General features: G+C 41.7%; 1 protein-coding gene and 1 non-coding gene across 5 annotated transcripts in view; one reads left to right on the top strand and one right to left on the bottom strand.

The window, feature by feature from the left end:
- Positions 1–10737, bottom strand: part of SCAND3 (SCAN domain containing 3) — a 44882-nt gene that overhangs the window by 11143 nt on the left and 23002 nt on the right. For 3 of the 4 annotated variants that reach the window (XM_017889170.1, XM_017889171.1, XM_017889172.1), the window contains 2 exons: positions 5554–5717; positions 5058–5192 (listed from right to left, as the gene is read on the bottom strand). Coding sequence is in view for 1 of the 4 variants with exons in the window: in XM_017889169.1 (XP_017744658.1) it covers positions 3894–4313 (420 nt within the window). In the remaining 3 variants the exon portion in view is untranslated. Of the gene's footprint in view, positions 1–3893; positions 4948–5057; positions 5193–5553; positions 5718–10737 lie in introns of those variants that run through there. The other variant, XM_017889169.1, reaches the window with a different exon arrangement.
- TRNAQ-UUG (transfer RNA glutamine (anticodon UUG)) lies at positions 6987–7058 on the top strand. The gene has a single exon. It is a non-coding gene; the product is annotated as a tRNA-Gln (tRNA).

Here is a 10737-nt window from a genome sequence, read left to right as displayed (position 1 = left end):
GGGGGGGTGTGGAACCCTGTATTTGTTATTTAAAGCAAAAGGAAAAGGGTGTGCTGACTAGACTTGAGAAATTGCTTATATAGGCATTTGTGCTGCAATGTAATAGATGAATGTATTAAAAAACATGCTTTCTGCAAAACTGCAGAAAAGTGACAGGATTTATGGGGAAAATACGGTTAAAGGGTGGACTATTTTAACACCTACACAACTTTGTCACCAGAGCACTATTAAAACTATAACAACTCCTGGCTGGCGCGCAGTGGCTCACGCCTGTAATCCCAGCACTTTGGGAGGCCGAGGTTGGCAGATCACGAGGTCAACAGATCGAGACCATCCTGGCCAACATGGTGAAGCCACGTCTCTACTAAAAATACAAAAATTAGCTGGGCTTGGTAGCGCATGCCTGCAAATCCCAGCTACTTAGGAGGCTGAGGCAGGAAAATCCCTTGAACCAGGGAGACAGAGGTTGCAGTGAGCCAAGATCGTGCCACTGAACTCCTGCCTGGTGACAGTGAGATTCCGTCTCAAAAAATAAAAATAAAATAAAATAAAACAAACACTATAACAACGCTAGTAAAAATATAAGACGTTAATAAATCTCACTTTAAGTATAGGATTTTACCTTAGAAAGGTGATGTTATCTTATTAGAAACAAGTGTGAGGAAAGGGCGAAGCAAGGGTGGAAGGATATAATTATCAAAAATTCAAAGGTGGACCAGGCGCGGTGGCTCACGCCTGTAATCCCAGCACTTTGGGAGGCCGAGGCGGGAGGATCACGAGGTCAGGAGACTGAGACCATCCTGGCTAACACGGTGAAACCCCGTCTCTACTAAAAATACAAAAATTAGCCAGGAGTGGTGGCGGGCGCCTGTAGTCCCAGCTACTCCGGAGGCTGAGGCAGGAGAATTGCGTGAGCCCGGGAGGCAGAGCTTGCAGTGAGCCAAGATCACGCCACTGCACTGCAGCCTGGGGGAGAGAGCGAGTCTCTGTCTCAAAACAAACAAACAACAACAACAACAAAAATTCAAAGGTGGAAAGATATAATCATCAAATGTGAAGTGAAGAGGCTTGAACATTTGATGTTATATCCTTCCACCCTTGGATACAGTTATACTACAGGAAACATGATGTGGGTTCCGGTCCATCATCTTGTTTTTACTTCTCTGACACTGGCTTATAAAAAGATGCCCAGTGTTTGCTGTTTTAACACTTTCCTTCTTTCATAACGAAGCCGTTTATATGGCTCCAAATAGGACTTTATGTCATGAAGTAAAATCATGCTGCGTTCTGCATTGTAGTCATTATCTTTTATCCACTCCAACCGCTTCTCTATCATACTTGAAACAGAAGATAACTGAGCAGTGAAAAGCTCTTGGGAGGCAGCTTGTAGCTTGCGGAACTGCATGTTCTTCCTCCACACCTTCCATTTGTGCCTCAGCAACTAACTTGCAGCTCCTCTGTAGAAAGATCCTGTGTGTCAGACTGCAGCACTCCGCATTATCCTCACTAGCATCTTCTTCAAATCCAGCCCCTTTTGCAAGAGCAACACAGCTTCGGTTGGTTTTGGAGAGGTCTTCTGAAGGCTCAAAGGCTTTGGAATCATAAATTAAATCAGGTAGAATTGTATATCACACCCCATGCAAACAGGCTTTTGTGAAATCATTCCAGGCGTCTACAATAATATCAACCATAAGTTTAATGTTGAATCATTTACATAATTCAAAAACTGTTAGGGGACTGTCACCCCCTGTATAGACAATCAGTATCTTGAATGTTTGCTTTAAATAATAAGCTTTAAAGATTGCAATCACACAGTGATCAAGGGTCTGCAGTAAAGAAGTTGTATTGGGAGGTAAAATGAGAACTGTGATATTTGAAGAAAGCTCAGTAACTACTAGAGGGTGGCTTGGTGTATCACTGAGAATTATAAGAATTTTAAAAGACAATTTTTTTCTCTTGCAATGTTTTTTTTTAATCTACAAAAAAATCACCTAAACGATCAGAAAATGTCTGCCCTGTTATCCAGTCTCTCTTGCTAGACATATAGTAGGCACCAAGGCTAGTCTTTACAATTCATTTTAAAGCTTATAGATCAGCACAATGATAATCACAGGCTTTAGCTTTAAAATTCCACTGGCATTTGCACCCAGCATCACCATCTGCTGATCCTTTGTAGCCTTAAACCCCACAGTGTGTTTCTAGAGCACTTCCAGTCCTGCTTACTCCATTCTGGATCCATGCACCCAAATTCTCCACATATCCCCTTGAGGGCATCTACTTCCAAAAGAAACTGGTTTCATAAAACTAAAAATCTAAGCCAGGGGATGGCCTTCTTCATCAATCTAATTTCTTAATGCTGGGGGAAATGTCTTTGCAGCTTCTTCATCTGCACTTACAGCCTCGTCTGCACAGTTTAATACTGTGGAAACTACAGTAGTTCCTGAAGCCACTAAACCAGCCACTGCTTCCACTAAATGAAGGCACTTCTGTGGGATTTTCATCTTTTTTTTCTTAATGTCTCCATACATTGTGATGGTATTCTCTTTAACTCTGAGAAACACTGCACTGGATTGCTTCCTTGTTTGGTATTCAATCTACACACTTAACAAATGCTCCATTTCCTCCATTTCCTTATGCCTTGTTCCAATAGATTTCATAACACTGGCAGTTGTTTCAGCTAGATAATTTTCTTTTATTTTTCCCATCATTGTCTCTAATTGTACATACATTTACTCCTTTATGCCAGTTGCATGACCAATCTCAGTTTCTTTTCTTTCAAAACACTGTACAGTTTCAAACTTGTCTTCAGTTGTTAAAGTTTTTCTTCTTTTATACTCACTAGCAGAAATTGTATCACAAGCACACTTCTATGGCACTTGCAAAACCCTCTGCTTGCTCCTTTTCTGGAATCCAAAAAAGTTTAGCAAAAAATACACAAAGATGGGAGGGAACAACGTAAATAGGCGCTTCCAAGACAGCCAAGGAAGGATGGGGGGGCAAATGGGAATTATGTACTGTATCGTATGTACTCAGGACTTGCTGTGCTCAGCTAAATCAGATACTCTGAATTCAGCCACTCCCACTTGGTGGCCCCAAACATCAACTTGCTGGGAAAACTCATACATGAGCCCTCACAATTTCAGCTTTATACTGACTCACTTATGGCATACTGACATCATTTCAAAAGATTTTGCATTCCAGAAACATGCGTTTTTAACAGATCAGACTGTATACATAAGGGTTCATATTCTGAAACAGTTCAGATAAATGTATGAACATTATCACTAAAAAATATAAGAATGTCTGGCAATATCCATAATGTCCTAAAATTACTGTCAAAGAAGGCAAATGTAGTCCTTTAGAAACAACTCCATTGTAACGGCAAAAAGCTTTTAAAATTCTTCTAAAAATAATTTTGAGCTCAAAATATTTTACATACCAACAACTCTAGATACTGAAAAGAACCAAGGAAATCATGCAACTAGTATTTTCATTGTACAGATGAAGACATTAATGTTCCAGAGAAGGTGTAATATGCCCAAGGGTACACAGCTAATTAGTGACAAAGCCGAGATAGCTTCAAAAGACAGTAAATTTTTTTTAAAAAAATTACTATTGTATATTTCTTTAATCTCATAGTCACTACATAAAATATATTTTCTGGTAAAAAATAGATCAAGGTTTTCCATTTGGTTAAATCATTTAATTATTTGTATCACACACAAAGACTGTTATCTCATATGCATGAATCTATTCATCTACACCAGTGATCAAATAAGAAATAATGCCCTAAACCAGGGTTTGGAACCACCAGTGCGAAATAACTCTCATTACTCCATTCTGGATCCATGCACCCAAATTCTCCACAGAAGATGGCACCTCCAATTTCTCACCTGCTGTCTAGGATCATCAAGCTCCCTCTCCAAATCTTCCAGCAAAGTTACCACCTCTTCTCCACTCTCAGGATTATGCTCCCGCACCCAGGACTGGAGCTCCTCAGGCAGGATGGTCAGGAACTGCTCCAGCACCAACAATTCCAGGATCTGCTCCTTGGTATGTATCTCTGGGTTCAGCCACTGACGGCAAAGTTCCCGCAGTTGACTCAGAGCCTCCCTGGGCCCAGGTGTCTCCTGATAGCAGAACTGCCTGAAGCGCTGACGAGAGAGTTCCCTGGTATAACACAAATTCCTAGGTAGGCCTGATTCCTGATCCCAAGTATGGTCTTCTTCTTTAACCTTTACTTTGATAATCTCCCCTTGTTCTTCTGGAGCCTGGCCAGCCAAGGCTGGGAAGACCCTGGAGACTGCTTCCATCCCGAGCTTAGACAGCTCAGGGAAAGGCTCTCTCCAGACAGGGTCTAGGCAAATGGGTGATTTTACTTGAGCTCCTTTTTTGTTCTTGGTGAGGAAAGTTTTTGATATAAGAAAACACTCAACACAGGACAACTACAGACTCAGTTTAAAAGGACTTGTTTACGTGACAACACAGGTCAGTTACTCGGGCAATTCCATTGAAAGTGAAGCCATCCTCTGAAAAGACCAGAAATAGTGAGCACAGAACGACTCACTAAAGCTTCAGGGTCACAAATTGAGCGGCAAGATACTAGCGAGACAGAAAACGGAGGTTATGAAGGATACTTTGGCCCTAAATAAAACCTGGGTATATGAGCCTAGGCAAGGAAACGAAGATCGGAGCAGCCTGGGCGAGGGCGGAGAGGGAGACGGGCTCACAAGCTGCCTGGGGAAGAGGCCCGATTGTCGCCGCGCATATGCACCCTTCCCTCGGCCGCAGCTCCCACCTGAGGAGCTCAGACCCTGTCGAACCCGGACTAGTGGGTCGAGGGAAACACTCCACGGCTCAGGTGGCGGTTCCGCGGACACACCCGCAGCTGTGCCCCTAGGTTCCGGCCGGGCCCGGTGAGCCAGGCTCACTTCCGGTCCGCTCTAGGATTCCAGGTGGTGCAGTCTTCTCACTGGTTGGGCAAACACCTACGGTACCAGTAATTCTGGAGAGGCAAGTACTCTGGAAACTACGGAGAATCAACTCTCCGGAATTACCTAGTTATCTGGCATCCCAGTGAAAAGAGTTTCACAGTGTGAGTAGTGCTGGCGTAGAGGCTGCTGGTCTGTGTTTTCCTGTCACCATGATAAACTACCGCTGGCACTCAGACCCGCGTTGCTCACCGCAGCGACCTGAAACAAAACAGAGAGGAGCATCCCTAAGGACTACCACGTCAGCGAATCTGTAGGCTCCTCCCCGGCCTTTCCTCGTTAATTTCGGGCCACTTTCACCTTTCCCTTTCATCCTAAATCAGACTTAAAAAGAAATGTAAGAATTAGTCTATTGTTTCCATTTTACGGATTGGAAAACCAAGACCCACCGAGAATGAGCCTCAGTTGTTTAGTCACGGAGCACAGAGCCGTGACTAAACAACTGTGGGGAAACTGATCTCAGAAATCTAACAAAATCTGGACGGCTGATCAGCGCCTAGCGAATCACTGGAGTGGAGTAACCAGAACATTCCCTTCAAGCAGTCACTGGGTTCATCCATACCTCTGGTAGCGCAGAGATGCCCCAGGAGTATTTGTTGAATTGCTGCCTGGTTCCCTTCTCCATTCTCTGTTTCCTTCTGCTTTGGTCCTCATGTTGATTTCTCACGTTTTGGCATTTCTGAGTAGAGAAGCTTTGAATAATCAGAACATTTCTTTCAGAAATCTCTGGAAAAAAAAAATCTTAGGGTCCGTGGATGGTCTTGAGTAAATCGCTAAACCTAACGAAATTGTGTATAAAATGTTTGTCTGTGTGCCTGTGTCATCCAACCCTGAAAGGATCATTTTCTCAGCCACTATTAACGTGCTGAATTTATCTTTTGTGTTTCCCCCCTAACTATCCTTTGCAGTCAGGGATTCTACTACCTTTTTCTCATTCTGCAAGGCAGTGATCTCTGCCATGGTGAGCACAGTAGGCAGTTAACATGGAGTAAACATGACTTCTAAGTCCTCTACTGACGAGCCTTACTCTTTTTTTTGGTTTTGTTTTGTAGATTTGCATTTTTAATTACTACAACAGTGATAGACATTTATTTAAAAGTCAAATATTCAAAAGTCAACATGGCAAAAAATGAAGTTTCTTCATCCTCAGTTCCATTCCTCAGAAAAATTCATGCCAAGAGTTTGTTGTATGTACCTCCAACCTATTTCTAACATGTTCACATAAAATTGAATACAGTATTATTATGTACAAATATAACTGAGTCACAAGTATAACTCATAATTTGCAAAACTTAAATGATACTAGACTACAATTCAGCAAGTTACTGGCCTTTTGTGTTTGTTTTAAATTTAAATCCTCCCCCAGAAACTGCCAAGCCAACATGTGTTACGTGTGTCTATCCCATTCTTTTTAGTGACTGTAGAAGAGACTATTTTGATAGATATTGCTAAAAGATTTGCACCCCAGAGAGATGTTTATCAGGAGTTTCTGTAAAGTGTGTTAAGATCCTTTCCTTGCACTGTGCTTTCCAAGGCCTTGGGAAGAAGTTGCTCTGTATGAAACATATTTTGTAAAATTTGCAAAAGTATGCTATTATAATGAAAATTAGTTAAGACAGCTGCCTCTTCCTACTCCTCTTCCTACTCTTGTACCCTCAGCTACATCATACAGGCCTTAGAGTACCCACAATTTTATGTTGATAACAGCTATTCTTTTTTTTAAAGGGGATTTTCTAAATTGTTAATTTTCAGACCTCACAAATCTGCCCCGGATGATTTCTGGAAGCTAATTTATGCTAACAAAAGCGCAGGAAAGAGTGCACAGATCTCCTTGAGTTTTATTTTACCAGTTACTCCTCCAGCAACAAACAGCTTTCCTATCAGCGTGGTCTCACTGAAGCCTGACCTAACTCTTCCAGATTGGAACAACTAGAAAGTTTATTATCAAGGAGGTATTTAACCACGACTGTATATACCTAGTCTACCCTTGTGGTTGGTCCCATGGTGTAATGGTTAGCACTCTGGACTTTGAATCCAGCAATCCGAGTTCGAATCTCGGTGGGACCTTTCAAAGGTGAACGTTTTACAGTTCCTGGATGGCCTCTGAATGTGGGAAAAACTCGTTCCCCTGCTTCCTATCGAATTCACTTCGAAAACGCCTTTGTGGCCGCGTGCACGGTATTGGACTCTCCCCTTCTATCCAAACACAAGTACTAAGTGCCTTCGTCTAGAAGAATGCTTTCAAAGCGTATCAAATTCACTGGTTTGGAGACAAAGAGAAAGATGCTGCTCCGACTGACTTATGAAAACCTTCAGCAGCAACGTGGAAACCCAATTCCTGTGAGGAGACAAACACTTCCTCAAAATGTCCTAGTGTTCGAAGCCCTCCTCTCTGCCACAACTAAGTGCTGCGTGTAAAGTGGCTGAGCCTTGGTCTCAGGCGTGGTTTTCTGTTTTGTTTTGTTGTTTGGTTTTTTTTTTTGCTGTGGACCTCGCGCCCCGGGTTACTTCTTGCCCCTTTTCCCCATCCCCCATCTCCATGACACAATTCACCCTCATCTGCTTTCTCTAGTCGCCTGTCCTTAGTCTCACCGCTCACCCCGACTGCAACGTCTGGAAATCCCTTCAAAGCCAGCAGCCCCGGAGGGCTAGGGTCCCTGGTGTCCACTGCGTGGGGCCTTCCAGCCGGAGAGAAAAACTCACCTTGGGACCAGACCCGGGCCTCGCCGCGCCGGGAGCTGGCATTCCCAACTCAGGACCACACACGGTGGAGGGGTCCTACAACTTGTGTGGGAGACAAGGGAGATGGGGGTAAAACGACCTCTGCCTTCGGCCGTTCGCCTAGCATCTCGCCTCTTCAGCTCCTAGTGCCAGGGTGAAAGGAGGGGACTCCCTGACCGAGTCCTCTCCAGACACTACCAAACACTCGGTCCGAAGCACCCGGGAAACAGTCCCTTGGAGGTGAAGGTCAAGAACAGAAAATGTACCCGCTATCTCGCCTCCCCTGAACTCTGTGTGTAGACCAGGATCGAATTGGAGATAGAGTTGATGAAACCTGGAAGGTCCGGAAAATTCCTAATAGACACTCATTTAGCTGTTAGAATGAGGTGGGAAATGTGAGGTGGCAAGGTGAGGGAAATATGTGCCCTAGAGGACAGAGAGGACAAGAACTAAATTAGAAACAAATATTTGTGTTTCGTACAAATTAATCTCTTCTATGATGTAAAGGCAACCTTTACATCCAATTCTTTATTTTCAGATTTCTTACTTTGACATTTTGATTTTCTTATACATACCTAAAAACCAAGTCAAATCCTACTTTCACCAAGTCCATTAAACCAGTAATAATTAATTAGCTCATATTATGAATTACCATTGGTTACACAGAGACTCTGTAAGTTGACAAAATTTATGAAAGCATTATTTTGGTTCCCATTATGTGTGCTTGATTGTACTTCATATGGTCTGTAATGGTGCTAATTGCAGAGGGAAATAACATTTTCTTGTGGTGTTGCCTTAGCTAGTGTGGCCCACCTTCTTTCCACTTTGTTCGTGTTAGCGTGATGAGATCTCACCCAAAGTGTTTTCCCTTTTCCTAATGGCCTAACAGCCTCTTCTACCTGTTTGGGATGCTTATAAGCCCAGCCATCCTTCCACCCACCACCATAGCCAGCCTGTGGTACTGTGCATATTCATTATGATCACATCCATCATCAAGCATCCACTTATCCTAGCTCAAACCAGTCACTCAGACTTTATCCCAAGCCTCTAAATTAAGGTAATGGACAAGACCTGATTGGAGATGGTGCCTGCACAACGTGACCCAGAACTGAACAGAAGACCAAGGAGCAGCTGCTGTGAGGAGGCAGAAGCAGTCACCCACACTGGGATAGGCTGGGAGCATATATAGATTCTCCCCCTGGTGGCTTACATATTCTTTGGGTCTTCAATTCCTTTAGGAAGCTGAGGAAATTCCGGTGGGTGTTTATAAAAACTCCATCCTTGAGCAAACTTTACTTAGGTTCCTCTGAGCCCTCCTCTCAACTAGGTCTCATCCTTGGCTTGTCCAGCCCCATTTCAGCAAATAATCCAGTTGAGCCTAGTTTTAGCAAGAATCCTGCTAAGCCAATTCAGTACGAATTCCTCACCTCAAAATCCTATCAAGTTTCTGTTTTTCCGCCCTTGATATCTAAACAAGTTCCTCGTAGTCATTTTCTATCAAATGGTTGTCTTACCCTTACTACTGGCTATAGATCCCCAGATGTCCCTGATGTATCTGAATTTGAGTTTACTTAATCTCTCTCCCCTATTGCAATTGTCTGGAATAAAGTCTTCCTTGCCTATTTAACTCCATCTGGTACAATTTTTCTTTGACAGTTTCATCAAAGAATGTATAGGCATATCCTGGGAAAACTTCTTTTCCAAAGAAGAGATCCAGCTAAGGATTGAGAATATGATCAGCTGCCCAGAGAAGATGTGTTCAGAATAGACTAAGCAAATTAATGGTAGCTGATTTCCTGAGGAAATAAAAACAGACTTTAAAATCTGTCCATATCAAAAAATGTGTTATACCACATTAACAAAATGAAGGATAAAACCATGTGATTATATCCATAGGTACAGGAAAAGTATTTGACAAAATTCAACACCCTTCCATCTTAAAAACTCTCAAAAGATTAGTTTTATAGGGAATGTACCTCAACACAATAAAGGCCACATATGACAAACCCAGAGCTAACATCATACTTAATGGTGAAAAGTTAAATGCCTTTCCTCTAAGATTAGGGACAAGACAAGGATGCACACTCTCAACATTTCTTTTTAACATGGTACTGGGAGTCCTAGCCAGAGCAATTAGATAAGAGAAAGACATAAAAGTCATCCTAATAGGAAAGGAATTGAAATTAACTCCATTTGCTGATGACATGATCAGCAAACATAAAACCCTAAAGATGTTACAGAAAAGTTAGAACTGATACATTCATTAAAGCTGCAGGATACAAAATCAACATTAAACAATCAGTAGCATTTCTATATAATGATGAAGTATCTGAAAAGGAAATTAAGAAAACAATCCCATTTACAGTAGCAACAAAAATAAAATAAAATACTTAAGTGTAAATTTAACAAAAGAGATGAAAGACCTGTACACTGAAAACTATAAAACTCTGATAAAATGACAAAAACACAAATAAATGGAAAATATTCCATGTTCATGAAAGAATTAATATCATCAAAATGTCTACCCAAAGCTATCTACAGATTCAATGCCATCTTTGTCAAAATTCCAATGTCATATTTTACACAAATAGTAAAAACAATTCTTAAATTTGTATGGAACAACAAAAGACCTCAAATAGACAAAACAAGCAAAATAAAGCTGGAAGCATCACACTCACTGTATCTATTATAAAGTGATTGTAATCAAGGATGGTACTGACATAAAAACAGACACACTGACCTTTGAAAGAGAGTAGGAAGCCCAGAAATAACCATATATTTATTGTTGATTGTTTTTGACACAGGTGCCAAGAAAACACAATGGAGAAAGGACAGCCTCTTTAATAAATGGTGCTGGGAAAGCTGGTTATCCACGTGAAGAAGAATAAAATTAAACTTTTACACCATATATAAACATCAACTCAAAATGGATTAAAATACAAGACTGGAAACTATCAACCTAATACTGAAAAATAAATAAATAAATAAGGGAAAAGCTCCATGACATTGTCTGGGCAATGATTTT

The sequence above is a fragment of the Rhinopithecus bieti genome, unplaced genomic scaffold, assembly GCF_001698545.2.
Source record: "Rhinopithecus bieti isolate Rb0 unplaced genomic scaffold, ASM169854v2 scaffold_18466, whole genome shotgun sequence".
Lineage (NCBI taxonomy): Eukaryota > Metazoa > Chordata > Mammalia > Primates > Cercopithecidae > Rhinopithecus > Rhinopithecus bieti.
Note: the sequence above shows the minus strand (reverse complement) of the source record. Positions and strands in the feature narration are given on the sequence as shown.